The 15420-nt window shown below is 47.6% G+C and overlaps 1 protein-coding gene across 1 annotated transcript in view; it reads left to right on the top strand.

The window, feature by feature from the left end:
- The window catches only part of LOC146798192 (uncharacterized), a 514414-nt gene that overhangs the window by 191602 nt on the left and 307392 nt on the right, over positions 1-15420 (top strand). Inside the window, exon 7 of the mRNA XM_085625464.1 lies at positions 131-238. Within this exon, the coding sequence (XP_085481590.1) occupies positions 131-238 (108 nt within the window). The remainder of the gene's footprint in view (positions 1-130; positions 239-15420) is intronic.

Below are 15420 nucleotides of genomic sequence, written 5' to 3'. Positions count from 1 at the left end.
AACTGCTTAAGTGACGACATTTCTGAAAACTGCCTTTTAAATTTTTTTTGCAAAACAGTTATTCACAGAGTTTTAAGAACGTCCACCTATGTTCTGACATAACCTCCAGTTTTTGTTCTTTTCTTGCTAGAGTGATGTGGACCTGCAAAAAATGCGGGAGCTCATTATTTCTCTCCGGGAGCAGTTGTTCAAGCAGAATGAAGCAGAAGTCAGCAGACGCTGGACCTTTGAAGAAGCGGTAGGTGGCGTATGCACCTTCAGAACATAGTTGTCTGGCACTGTTTAACATAACTTAGTCACTCTGTCATCACAACGTTACACTTAAAAATATAATCAACAGTTGCCTAAACGTATCAATTCAAGGTTTTTGAAATAATAACAGGGGGGAGTTAAATTTGACTTCGCTCTATAGGGTTGGGATTAGAGGTGAAATTATTACCATAATTCATGAATTTCGTGTTATTTTAGTTTTTAGGGTAAAGGCCGATTTGAACAAATTAGTCTACCTTTAGCTCCCTCTCAACTTTAGTTTCTTCGAGAATATATGTAAAGATACATCTGTCTGGAAACATATATATATATTGAAACAAACAGATAAAAACTGAGTTATGATTCTGACTCAAATTTGAGACACCTGGAGCGCAAAGAGCTGGCTTCGAGATGGGTCCACGTAATCTCAGCCCCGGATGGTACACTTCTCACGGATCCTAAATCTATAGCTGTCACCTTTGCATCTTATTTTGAGGAGGTGTATACTAATTCGCCGACGTCTCAAACTCCGATGTCCGCTGACTTTTTGGCCAAGATTGAGGTGGTCATCATCTCCCCACAGGATAGGAGAAGCTCGCGATGGATATTACTGTACCTGAGATTCAAAAGGCTATTTATGGTGTCCGCTCTGGAAAGGTGATGGGTCCCAATGGACTTCCCATCGAGCTCTTTAAACCCATGGCTACGCTGTTGGCCCCTCACCTGTTGAATCTCTACCAGGAGTGCTTCGAGCTGGGACTTCTCCCAGAAGATGTCCGAAATGCTGCCATTGTGGTTGTTCATAAACCCAATAAACCAGTCGAGGATTGCAAATCCTACTGTCCTATCTCCCTGCTGACAGTCGAAGCCAAAATTTTGTTTGTCCAATTGTCTCCTTCCCTACATCACCGACTTAGTTCATCCGGAACAATCCGGCCCGAAATCTACGGAGGGTACACGGGGCTCTTGGCAGATTGATACTATCGAAGAAGACGCCATCCTGTTATCATTAGATGCCAGTATGGCGTTCGACACCGTCGAGTGGGACTTCCTATTTTCAGTGTTGGCTCGTATGGGATTTGGGCCTAAGCTGATACAATGGATTCGGTTACTCTACACTCAACCCACAGCACACGTCGTCGTCAATAATCATCAATCGGCCACTTTTACTCTACATCGGGGCACGAAGCAGGGGTGCCCCTTGTCCTCCTTATTATTCGCACTGGTATTGGAGCCCTTGGTTGTCCTGGTTAGGGGTGACCCCAAGATCCGGGGGCTTAAATGCACAGCGGACCATGAGGACTGCATTTCGTTATACGCTGACGATATTCTCTTATATCTAGCCGCACCAGCGCTATACCTACGGCGTGTGTTGCACATTTTCCATATTTTCAGTTCCCACTCAGGATACAAGATAAACTGGTCCAAGTCCCAGATATATGCGCTGTGGGGTGCTCCCCCCAGCAGTCCAATGGGGTATGAGATACCGGTCGCAACACGGGGGTTTCGATATCTTGGCATCTTTATTACCCCAGATGTCAGCCTCTTTTATGAACAAAACTTGCTTGGTCCCCTTCAGCGCCTCAAGTCTGATGCCAGCCACTGCCGTTCTCTCCCTCTCACCCTCCTGGGACGCGCATCTCTGTTCAAGATGCTTGCGCTCCCACGCTTTCTTTATGTGCTGCAAAATGCTCCTAACCCTATACCAGATTCCTACTTTACCCAAATCGATGGCGTTCTACGTGGCCTCTTATGGGAAGACCGAGATCCACGCATTGCATTGCCCAAGCTTACGATGGGGTGGAATGACGGGGGCATAGGACTGCCAGACCACCGACTTTACCACCGGGCTTCCCAGTTGATAGCGATCAACAGCTGGGTGTTTGGCTCCCATTATTTCCGCACGGACCGATGGCTTATGGGAGCGGGTGGATACAATAGGGCTCTACACACAAATTCCCGCAAACTTAAATTAACTGGTCCCACTGCCCTTCCGGTTGAAACCTGGCACAGAGTTACAAGAAAGCTAAGGTGGTATAAGCGCATAACCAAGGCGACTCCGTTATGGGAGCCTGATCTTCTGGGTCAACTTAGTCGATGCCCGGGGTTCGATAAATGGGATACAAACGGCATTTCTACAGTGGGAGACATGTGGGTGAAGGGTAGGATAGCCTCATTTAGTGACCTCCAGACAAAATATCAACTGGCACCATCGGAGGCATTTAGATATATACAGATAACACATGCTATATATAAAAAGCTTGTCAACAATTGGGCAGATCCACTGCAGAAGCTAAAAGGGTGTTGGGAGACTGACTTGGGTCCTATAGGACAGGGACTTTTTTCCACATCTTATGGGAATGCCCACACATACAGCACTACTGGAACGCAGTCACCCGTCAACTAGAGAGAATGTGTGATAAGTCCCTTGAGCTATCTCCCCAGCTTTGCCTGCTTAATGTTTGGCATGCAACTGACCTTTCCCGGGCTCAACAAGATTGGGCCTTAATGGGCTTTACAATTGCAAAACGCAATATTGCACGAAAGTGGGTTGTGGACGGCGTCCCGTTGTTACGAGACTGGGCTACAGATATGGACTCAGCTATGATTGCAGAGAAAACAGTATTCAAGGGACGGGATACCCTAAGAAATGGGATCACAAATGGGGGGCGGTGGGGGGGGGTGGAACAGGTACAGAGGGGACATTTGCATATTGCCCACGATAGAACTACGGCGCGAAAGACAGGCACTGTTGGCCCAGTTATTGTCTGAGGTCGTATCCTCTCCCCTTCGCACTTAAGGAGTACATTGCTTGTTGGCTAACTTTAGTACTGGTCCTGGCTAAAATGTTTATGCTCAATAATATACTGCGAAGATTATGGTTCGCAGAACAGAAATGTGAAAATGTTCAATTTAAGGCTCAAATGTGTGTGAATACACAATTCCGGCTATACTGGGGGAAGAATGTAATCACTGTAACGATGCCTGATGTATATTGATACTGTGTTGTTGGAAAAATAAAAATTGTTTAAAAAAAAAAAATTGGGACTCCACTGAAATTCGCCAGTTATGGTTATCAGCACACAAAACATGCACCATCATTTGTGTCACCCGCCATGTTGTAATGTGGATAGCGGTTTTTGTCTTATGAGCATGAAGTGTGACGAGTTCTGACATGTTTTGTTTGCTCTAAACATAAGTGGAGAATTTCAGGGGTTTGTTGCCTTTGAGCCAGATTCATAATTGTGGTTTACTTCAATGAACTTAATTGGTTTTATGATGTACATAATTTCCAACCTCTGGTTCATGCGGCTGTCGTCTCCCATTCTGTTATGGGTGCCTATTTTCTTCTCTACATATCCCTATTTCTCAGCCTCACATGCTGTGTTTCTCGAAAGTGACATGCAACCCACAATTTTTCAGAAAGCGGCAGCCAATTCCACTACCTAAAATGGCAGCTTGCATGATTTCCTGACTCTTGAGTCATGCACTTTTTTCCTGAGGGTTTTTTTAACACTTCATTTGACCATGCCACTGGGCTCACCTCACCTCAGCACTGCACCTGGTTGAGTCCCTTTGATGATGGCCACCCATGGCTGTGGAATGTTTTGTACATAGTACGAAGCATGCTAGTCTGTGCAAACACATGAGTCTTAAGATGGTCAAAACTATTTCTTTAGTGTCCATCAATCATGTTTGTCAAAAGATTCAAAATGGTGAATTGACAGAAGAAGCAAGTTGTGACTTGCTAGTTAAAACTCTTTAAAGGCCTCTCAGAAACCTTTTTTAATGCTAATATCTCAAAAACTACTGAACAGATTTACTCCAAACCAATACAAGCACACTTTGAGTAAAGTTCTATTTTCATGCCAAATTTGGCGTAATTTTATTTGGGTGGGAGCAAAATGTTCGAGGCATATGAGCTGCAGATTACACACTGTGCATAGATCGCCATCTGGTGTTCTGACCAGATGTTTGCAGTTGTTTTTCCTCTTGGAAAGTCTTTGGAAGTCACGAGGTATGTGACTCCTCCTTTGGATCGTATTGCGCATGGGCTTCGGCTCCATCCTCAGATTGTTTTTTTCCGCCATCGGGCTCGGATGTGATCTTTGCTCTCCGGTTCCGAACAGTTTCTAGTTCTCCAATCGACGCGCAATCCTCACCCCTTTTTGCGGTATTGTTTTCGATCGCAATCCCCTCACTCGACGCGGCGACCTTCGATTCCAGTCGACGGCCTTCGGGCCTACCCAAGCTCCGGTCCTGGCTAATGGAAAGGACTCCCTTCAAGAAGTGCCCTCGATGTGGGTCCAAATTCCCCACACCGATCTTCGCTAAGTATGCAACCTCTGCCTCTCCCCTGGACACGAGGCTCGAGACTGTCCGGCGTGCAAATCCTTCCGATCCAGGAAAACCATTCGAGACCGAAGGGCACGAAGAACTATGGCACACTCGTCGACGGCGATCCCAGACGTCCTCTTCGGAGAAGGCATCGACGCTCCGGAAGGACCACACACCGAAGAGGGCCTCGTCAGCGCCTCCGAAGCCGACGATTCAGATGTGGAGGACATCACTCCGACACAGAGGGTCGTGAGTACCGAAATCCACCCCACCCCACACACACCCTTGACGGCATCGAAAAAGATTTCGGTCACGCCTTCGCCTCCGAGCCTAGGCACGACCAAGAACACTGCTTCCCACACCGCACCTTCGGGACTGGTAAAGAAGCTTATTAAGCCTTCCGGCAGCTCAGGCTCGAGCCAGCCCACCATCAGTGCCGAGAAACACTCCTCCGTACCCACGGCGAAAAAGAAAATGGCCTCCTCCTCTGCACCGAGCTCCTTACCGAAGCACTCTGCGCAGAAAACCAGCTCAAGCACCTCGGTACTGACACCGTCCCCGGAACCGAGCAAAAAAACACAAGGCCACCGACACCCATATCTCGAAGCCGAAAACCATCTCGGAGCCGAGAAACCAACCAGCCCTTTCGAAGCCGCATAGTGCAAAACAGCGCACTAGTGCAGACTCTAAAACCAAAAAACCTACGGCCAGATGCCTTCGGCGCCGACGGACAGGCCACTCTCTGAAGAACGTTTAAAGCCTGATCCATTGCAAGGATCCTAAGACTGGACATTTGATGCTCAGCATCAAAAAGAGACAGCTGGACAAGCCTGCCCCAGCTCCACCTCCAAAGAGGAATGACTTTGCTACTTCCCCTCTAAGAATACCTTCGCCCCCATCACCACCCCCTCCAATGATGATGTCTATGATGACATAGGGGACAAGCCCCATGACCAACCTACAGAGGAAACCCACTCCCACAGGCTCCCCAGACCCATTGGACGACTATAACATTCCTGACGTCCCGCAGGATGATCTCCACCCTTCAAGACCATCCCCACGAGAAGATTCATTGGGGTTCAACCACCTACTGCAGAGGGCTGCACACTACCACGGTGTGGATCTCCATACCGACCCCGTGGAGGAGGACTTCCTCCTTGATACTTTCGACACGACACACAGGGCCACCTCCATCCTGCCCATGCTCAAAGGAGTTATTAAGCACGCGCCGGAGGTCTTTAAAGATCAGTCCCAGCCAGGGTCATCAACCCCCGCATAGACAAAATATATAAGGCCGCCCCTACAGATCCCGCCTACATCAGAGGGCCAGCACCACTAGATTCCCTAGTAGTGTCTACAGCACGAAAGCGAGCAAACTCCCAAGCATCAGGCGAAGCACCACCACCTGATAAAGAGTCAAAACTCTTGGACACATCGGGCAAGCGTACTGCATCCCAGGCTGCCAACATATGGCGCATCGCAAATACACAAGCGCTTCTGGCAAGATACGACAGGGCCCATTATGACGAACTAGAAGCCATAATGCAACACCTCCCTGACAAATATACAAATAGAGCCAAGGAGTTAATCCAGGAGGGTAAAACTATCACCAACACCTCCATTCGCTGTGCCCTAGATGCAGCTGACACCGCCTCTAGGGCAATTAACACCAGCGTCCTCCTCCGTTGCCATGCCTGGCTAAGGATTTCAGGTTTCAAACCAGAGGTGCAAGCTTCCATCCTGAACCACCCTTTTGACCAGGAACATCTGTTCGGCCCAAAAGTAGATGAGGCCCTGGAAAAAATGAAGAAAGACACAGATACGGCAATCTATGGGAGCCTAACAATCACACACTCCCAGGCGCTCTTTTCGCCGCTCTTCTTTTCGAAGCACATCCAGAGGCTACTCCTCTGTCACCGCTTCCACTTCCTATAAAGCCCCTACCCAATCCACCTTTACAAGGGGTTACCAAAGAGGCGGCTACAGAGGCAACAATAATAAAGGCAGAGGCAAGACAAACACCTCCCGCTCTGCCTCCACCCCTACCCAATGACTTCCCTCCACTCCCCCTAGACCATTCCACTCCGGTCGGGGGCAGACTCCACAATTTCCTTACTTTCTGGACTACCATCACCTCAGACAAATGGGTAACACAAATAATTCGGTCAGGCTATTGCCTCGAACTAACATCTACCCCCCAAACATTCCACCCAAACATCGCCCAATGTCACAGGAACATTTAACACTACTAAAGCAGGAGGTAATCTCCCTCCTACAAAAGGGGGCAATAGAACTAGTTCCTATCAACCAACACAATATAGGGGTTTACTCCCTATATTTTCTCATACCAAAAAGGGGCGATACGCTAAGGCCCATCTTAGACCTCAGGCCCCTGAACCAATATATCCACTCAGACCATTTTCACATGGTCACACTCCAGCAGGTACTTCCCCTGCTCTCCAAAAAGATTTCCTGGCCACTTTAGACCTCAAAGTCGCCTATTTCCACATTCCTGTTCACAACGCTCACAGGAAGTTCCTCAGATTTGTGGTGGACGGCCAACACTATCAATTCAAAGTGCTCCCATTCAGAGTCACCACAGCACCATGAGTATTTACCAAGTGCCTAGCAGTAGTGGCCGCACACCTGCGACGACAACACATCCAGGTCTTTCCATACCTAGACGACTGGCTAATAAAAGCCAGCTCATACAAACAGTGTGTACAACACACGCACGCCACTATCCAGCTACTTCACGAACTGGGCTTCACAGTAAACCACGCAAAGTCCCATCTACAACCAGCCCTCAAGAGCGCTAGCCTACCCCAGTCCTGCCAGGATAACAAGCATTCAGGCTCTACGCGCCAAATTTCTGCCACAACACTCTCTTCCAGCTCGAGTGTTAATGCAACTTATAGGGATGATGGCCTCTTGCATATTCATAGTACCTCACGCAAGACTCCAGATGCGTCCTCTCCCAGAGTGCTTAGCACGTCAATGGAACCAGGCCCAGGGTCAGCTGACAGATCTGGTGTTGGTAGACGGTCGTACCCATCGCTCTCTGCAGTGGTGGACCACCAAAAACCTTTACAAAGGGCGACCGTTCCTGGACCCGGTTCCTCAGATAGTACTAACAGTGGACGCATCGCTCTCCGGCTGGGGAGCTCACCTACTACATCACACCATGCAGGGCAGGTGGACACCTCAACAAAAGTTACTCCACATCAACCATCTGGAGTTACTAGCCATATTTTTAGCCCTAAAAATCTTTTTAAACACACATCTCAGGCAAGGCTGTCCTTGTCCGCACAGACAACATGACAGCCATGTACTATATACAAAAGCAAGGAGGCACACACTCTCCGCAGCTCTCTCAGCTAGCACAGAGCATATGGAGATGGGCCATACCCCGAAAAATCTTTCTCCTAGCCCAACATGTCCCAGGAGTCCAAAACACTATAGCAGATCTCCTGAGCAGACAAACTCAACAGATCCACGACTGGGAACTCCATCCACAAGTTCTTCACCCGTACTTTCAAATGTGGGGGCATCCAGAGATAGACCTCTTCGCCACCCAAGAAAACGCCAAATGCCCACGCTTCGCCGCCAGGTATCCACACCCATTGTCCAAAGGCAATGCGATATGGATGAACTGGTCAGGCAGATTTGCGTACGCTTTTCCGCCTCTCCCACTCATTCCATTAGTGGTGCGCAAACTACAACAACATTCCCTCACACTCCGACTTGGGCCAGACAACCATGGTACACCACACTGCTGGAACTATCAGTAGTACCGCATCAAAAGCTACAACTCTCTCCACATCTCTTAACCCAGAACCATGGAGAGATCAGACACCCGGACCCAGCTCTGCTCAACCTTGCGATCTGGCTCCTGAAATCCTAGAATTCGGTTATCTAAATCTCCCCCCAGACTGTATGAACGTCATTAGAGAAGCTAGACGTCCTACTACTAGAGTTTGCTATGCAGCCAAGTGGAAACGATTTGTAGTCTATTGTCACAGCAATAACTTCAATCCCTTAGATGTGTCCATTCAACACATCATATGCTATTTACTACACTTAGAGATGCAATCTAGCCTACACGTCTATTCGACTGCACCTTGCAGACATAGCAGCCTCCCTACAAAACAGGCAGCACCTATCACTCTTTAAAGTACCTGCCATAAAAGCCTTCATGGAAGGCCTCAAAAGAATAATTCCCCCCAGAGTGCCACCCTCACCTATGTGGAACCTAAACATCGTTCTCACCAGACTAATGGGGCCTCCCTTTGAACCTCTACACAAATGTGAACTTCAATTCCTAAAATGGAAAACTGCTTTTCTAGTAGCCATCACTTCCCTCAGAAGAGTCAGTGAGATACAAGCACTCACTATTCAAGAACCTTTTCTGCAAATGCACCATAATAAGGTTGTTCTACGTACTAATCCAAAATTCCTCCCTAAAGTAATTTCTCCCTTTCACCTAAACCAATCTGTGGAACTACCCGTATTCTTCTTGCAACCACAGACCGTTGAAGAAAGAGCTCTCCACACACTAGATGTAAAACGAGCCTTACTCTACTGCATCGAGAGAACACAACCTTTTGGTAAAACCAAGCAACTGTTCGTCTCCTTCTCACCACCACATAAAGGCAACCCATCTCCAAATCTGGGATAGCTAGGTGGATTGTCAAATGCATTCAGATTTGCTACCACAAAGCAAAACGAACGCTATCTGTTCCCCCTAAATCCCACTCTACACGTAAGATAGGGGCTTCCATGGGATTCTTAGGGAACATCCCCTTAGATGATATCTGCAAAGCAGCTACATGGTCAACACCGCACACTTTCACTAAACACTATTGTGTAGATGTGCAAACTAAGCAACAAGCTAGTGTGGGCCAGGCTGTACTCAAGACATTGTTTCAAACCACTGCAATAGATACTGGTGGTCGCAGCTAAGGATGGGTACTGCTATATAATCTATGCACAGTGTGTAATCTGTAGCTCATATGCCTCGAACGGCAAATGCTACTTACCAGTATGCATCTGTTCTTGGCATGTAGAGCTGCAGATCTACACACGCCCACCTGCCTCCCCGGCTACCTTTATCTGTTCCAGTTTATCTTATTTAGATACAACACACATGGGCATCTTCACTGTTTCTTACTACGCTCCATCATTTCCCTGCTGGCGAAAAACAATCTGAGGATGGAGCCGAAGCCCATGCGCAATACGATCCAAAGGAGGAGTCCCATACCTCGTGACTTCCAAAGACTTTCCAAGAGGAAAAACAACTGCAAACATCCGGGCCCAACACCAGATGGCGATCTATGCACAGTGTGTAGATCTGCAGCTCTACATGCCAAGAACAGATGCATACTGGTAAGTAGCATTTGCCTTCCACTGGGAGCTAAAATGGGAAAACATGTTTTTTTTCCCCCAAACTCCTTTGCTGCCATCCCTTTAGCTCTTCTACCTCTGCCAGATCTTCAAGAAACTTGGTGTGTCGAAGTGCTTAGTTGACTAAGCTAGTGAATTATCAAATTTCATGCAAATCTGTCCTTGGGGGTCAAATGTTAAAGGCAGATCAAAAAATGGCTTTTCAATGGAAAGTGAGTCTGAACCATAACTACACTGCTACTTTCGAATATATAATCAACTGAAGGGTTTGTAAGTGTCAACAGAACCCTGAGAATGCAATATAGTAACATATTACACATTATCTGTTATGTATCTTTTTCTAAACAGGGAAATGTTAATTAAAAATAGTAAGTGAAATCGTGGGTTATAAAATTTGTTTCTCCAGCATTGGATCTTTCTTAGAACAACATGCTTACATCATTTCCTGTCAAAGTGGGAGTCCCACTTTACATTAAAAGCTGTAAGTAAGGACTTTACCATTGAAGTTAATAGAGAAAAAACATTCACTTTAATATCTCGTCCTAGCCATAAGGAATGGTCCAAATTCCAGCCAATCAGGCGACAGCACCCTCTAGAACCCTCTCCACAGAGGCTCCAGGCTCTCAGATTTTCTACTGCACGTCGTGTGAAGGTGTTCAGTACTTTTCTCTTTTGGCCTACTGTTCAATATTTTTCTTCAGCTCAGCATGTCTTCTACTAAGAGTCTCTATTTAGGCATTGTGACACCCGTGGGAAGCTCAGACTATACTTGGATGATCCCCACAAGAAGTGTATGTTCGAGGCATATGAGCTGCAGATCACACACTAGCATAGTATATCGCCATCTGGTGTTGGGCTTGGATGCTTGCACGTTTTTGTTGTCTTCGAAGAAGTCTTTGTAGTCACGAGGGAGATGACTCCTCCCTTGGACGATAGTGCGCATGGGCATCAACTCCATCGTTAGATTGTTTTTTTTCCGCCATTGGGTTCGGATGCAACTTTTCTGCTCCAGTTGGAAATCTTAATTCCAAGCTTCTCGAAGCGCAAAATGTACAGAAAAACCATCGAATCACCTTCATCTTCGACGTCGATTTCATCGGCTCGATTCCGGACATCGACGCGGGCCGCTGGGCCTATCCACGCCATAAGGCCTACGGCTCATGGAAAGGACGCCTTTCAAAGAATGCCCCCAGTGTGGAGCAAAATTTCCGCACAGTGACCATCACGAGGTCTGCAACCTGTGCCTATCACCTGAACACGACGAGTCCAGCTGTCCAGCCTGTGCATCCTTTCGATCCAAAAAGACCATCCGAGATCGAAGGGCTAGAAGACACATCATGGCACAGAGACCAGCTCCGTAACCAGAGGACATCTTTGATGAAGGCCCCGATGTCCCAGAAGAAGATTCAGAGGATCTCGAAATCCTCTCCGAGGCAGAAGACTCAGACGACCTCATCACTCCTGGGCAACGTGTGAGTACTACTGCCCCTGCCCCTGCCCCAACCCCTCCAAAACAAAAGGCAGTGGTCAAGACTTCGCCTGTTGGCCCCACTCGAGACTGAAAACATCCTTCAGAAGCCCTGCCTCCGGGCTCGACTCCGAAGAAAAAAGACAAGCCTTCCGGTAGCTCGGGACCGAGCAAATGGCATGTCATTGTCCCGCCCGCACCTTCGGTACCTAAGCCAAAAGAACGCTCGGCGCCGATATCGGCTCCAACGCCTTCCACTGCCAAAAACGCCAAGGCCCATAGGGCCGGCTTCGAAGGTTCCCAAGCCTAAAGATCCAGCTTCGGCTCCGAAAACATCCTCGGCACCGAAACAAACGGCTAAGGGCTCTCATACACCTCCTAAAGCCAAAAGCTATAAGGATCAACCGCAACCTCGCTCGGAACCGGAAAAATCGGCACCGAAAACGGTTACCAAGAACAAGAACTTTTTCACCCAGATCCCATCGATCCAAGGCAGAAAAAGATTTATATCAACCCAAAAACTGAACATGCTGTGCCATGTAAAATACGAAAACTGGACACACCATCTGCTCCAGTTCCTGTACACAAGAAGGACTCTGCAACATCGCCTATGCCCCCTTCTCCTACACTGCCTTCTAACCCACCTCCTCTGCCTACACCACCCTTACCGGTAACTTCTCTACCACATACACCACCTCCAGATGATGACCTAGGGAGTGGGGGGGATCCTAATGACCCGTTCACGGATCCAGATACCTCACCACTTGATGATTGGGCATTCCCTATCCCAACAGACCCACTGCCATATCACTCAAAACCATCTTCCCCCAGATGATCACTTGGGGTTTGGCCAATTATTAAATACAGCTGCACTGTATCATGGGGTTACAATGCGCTCCGATGCACCAGAGGAAGATTTCCTCTTAGACACTTTTGAACAATCCCAAAAGTCAGTGCAAATATTACCTATGATCAAAGGAGTCATTAAGCACGCCCCTGAAGTATTTAAAGACCCCATCCGTACCAGGGTTCTTAACCCTAGAATAGAAAAGAAATATAGGCCTGCCCCTGAAGATCCTACTTACATCAAAGGACAGTTGCCTTTGGTTTCTCCAGTCGTTTCCAATGCTAAGAAACGCGCCAACTCACAGACCGCCGGAGATGCACCACCCCCGGATAAAGAATCCAAACTGCTAGAAGCGTCTGGCAAAAGAGTAGCAGCACAAGCCGCTAATCACTGGCGTATTGCCAACACCCAAGCACTACTGGCACGATATGACAGGGCACACTACGACCAGTTAGAACATCTGCCTGACCAGTATAAAACCCAGGCAAATGCCCTTATCCAAGAGGCCAAACTAATTTCAAATGCCTCAATTAAATGTGCTCTTGACGCAGCAGATCAATTAACACCAGTGTGCTCCTTAGAAGACATGCCTGGCTCCGCATTTCAGGCTTTAAGCAAGAGGTACAAACTACCATATTCAGTCACCCGTTCAACCAAGAACAGCTATTTGGGCCGGCTGTAGACGCTGCCCTTGAAAAAATGAAAAAGGACACCGAGACTGCTAAGTCCATGAGAGCATTACAGCCTCCACAAACGCGTGGCTCCTTTCGGCACTCGTTCTACAGAGGAGCCTCTAAATATGGGTGCAGACACCTCATCTACATTCAAAGCCACTACACAAACATCCCCCAGTAGAGGATATTTTAGAGGCGGACACAGAGGGAACAACAACAAGGGTCGAGGTAATAACAACACTCGCACCGCCCCTGCCACAAAACAGTGACTTTCCTCCGCTCCCCCCAGACCATTCCACTCCAGTCGGGGGCAACTAACACAGTTCCTACCTGTCTGGAACTCCATCAAAACAGACAGGTGGGTAAGACAAATTATCCAGTATGGTTACTGCCTGGAACTTACAGCTACCCCCCACACATACCACCCAAACAGCGTCCCATGTCCGCAGACCATCTTGCGCTCCTCAAACAAGAGGTTCTCTCACTGCTTCAAAAGCACGCAATAGAACCAGTTCCCTTAGAGCATCACGGAACAGGGGTATACTCGCTGTACTTCCTAATCCCCAAAAAGGACGGGACTCTGAGACCAATACTCTACCCCAGACCCCTAAATTTGTATATCCACTCAGATCATTTCTATATGATCACTCTTCAACAAGTGCTCCCACTGCTGCAACAAGGCGATTTCCTTGCCACACTAGATCTCAAGGACGCCTACTTCCACATTCCCATACATCCCGCTCACATGAAGTACCTCAGGTTTGTGGTGGACGGACAACACTACCAGTTCACAGTCCTCCCATTCGGGGTAACAACCGCTCCCAGGGTATTCACAAAATGTCTTGCAGTAGTAGTAGCAGCGCATCTCAGAAGACCACAAATTCATGTCTTCCCGTATCTAGACGTCTGGCTAATAAAAGCCAAGTCACTAGACCAATGTGTTCTACACACTCACCAAACCATCCAACTATTACACAACTTGCGGTTTACTATCAACTACCCCAAGTCTCATCTCCAACCCTCTCATATCCACCAATATCTAGGAGCTACCATAAACACCTCCACAGCCCTAGCATATCCCAGTCCAGCCAGGATAGCCAGTATACAAACTCTTATCACAAAATTTCAAAACCAACACTCTCTTCCAGCCAGAGTGTTCATGTAGCTCATAGGCATGATGGCATCTTGCATCTTCATTGTGCCTTATGCAAGACTGCAAATGCGTCCCTTACAGGAATGTCAAGCACATCAGTGGAACCAGGCTCACGGACAACTTACAGATCTGGTATTGGTGGACAGCGGCACATATCGCTCTCTACAGTGGTGGAACATAACAAACTTGTCCAAAGGGCGGCCGTTCCTGGAGCCTCTTCCACAAATAGTGCTGACAACAGACGCATCACTCACATGCTGGGGAGCCCATCTACTCGGACACACCACTCAGGGCAAATGGACCACTCAACAGAAAGTGCTCCATATCAATTACCTAGAACTGGTAGCAGTATTTCTAGCACTCAAATCCTTCCAACTACATGCACTTAACAAGGCTGTCCTTATCCGGACGGACAACATGACAGCCATGTATTACATACAAAAACAAGGAGGCACATATTCTCTGCACGAAAACGCAAAATGCCCAACCTTCACCGCCTGGTTTCCCCACCTGGAGTCAAAGGGCAATGCGATATGGATGAACTGGTCAGGCAGATTTGCGTACGCTTTTCCGCCTCTCCCACTCATTCCACTAGTGGTACGCAAGCTCAGGCAGCAGTCTCTCAAACTAATCCTAGTAGCTCCCACATGGGATCGCCAGCCATGGTTCACAACACTGCTGGAACTCTCTCTAGTTCCACACCAAAAACTGCATCTCTCCCCGTCCTTAATAACCCAGAACCATGGAGAGATCAGACATCCAGACCCAGGTCAGTTGAATCTGGCGATCTGGCTCCTGAAGTCCTAGAGTTTGGTTAATTTAACCTGCCACCAGACTGCATGAATATTAAAAAAAAAAAAGCCAGAAGGCCTACAACTAGAGCTTGCTATGCTGCAAAATGGAAAAGATTTGCCATTTACTGCACTAATAATAATATACACCCACTGGATGCATCCATCCAGAACATCATTTGCTGCTTACTACACTTGCAAAGATGTAATTTAGCATACTCATCCATACGTCTCCACCTAGCAGTATTAGCAGCTTACTTACAAAATCGACAGCACTTGTCACTCTTTAGAGTCCCAGCGATCAAAGCCTTCATGGAAGGACTTAAAAGAATTATTCCTCCCAGATTACCACCCTCTCCTGTGTGGAATCTAAACATTGTTCTTACTAGGCTCATGGGACCCCCATTTGAACCTCTACATAAATGCGAACTACAGTTCCTCACATGGAAAGTAGCTTTTCTTATCACAATCACATCCCACAGAAGAGTAAGTGAAAT

Source organism: Triturus cristatus, chromosome 9 (genome assembly GCF_964204655.1).
Source record: "Triturus cristatus chromosome 9, aTriCri1.1, whole genome shotgun sequence".
Taxonomy (NCBI): Eukaryota; Metazoa; Chordata; class Amphibia; order Caudata; family Salamandridae; genus Triturus; species Triturus cristatus.
This window is presented reverse-complemented; position numbering and strand designations above follow the sequence as displayed.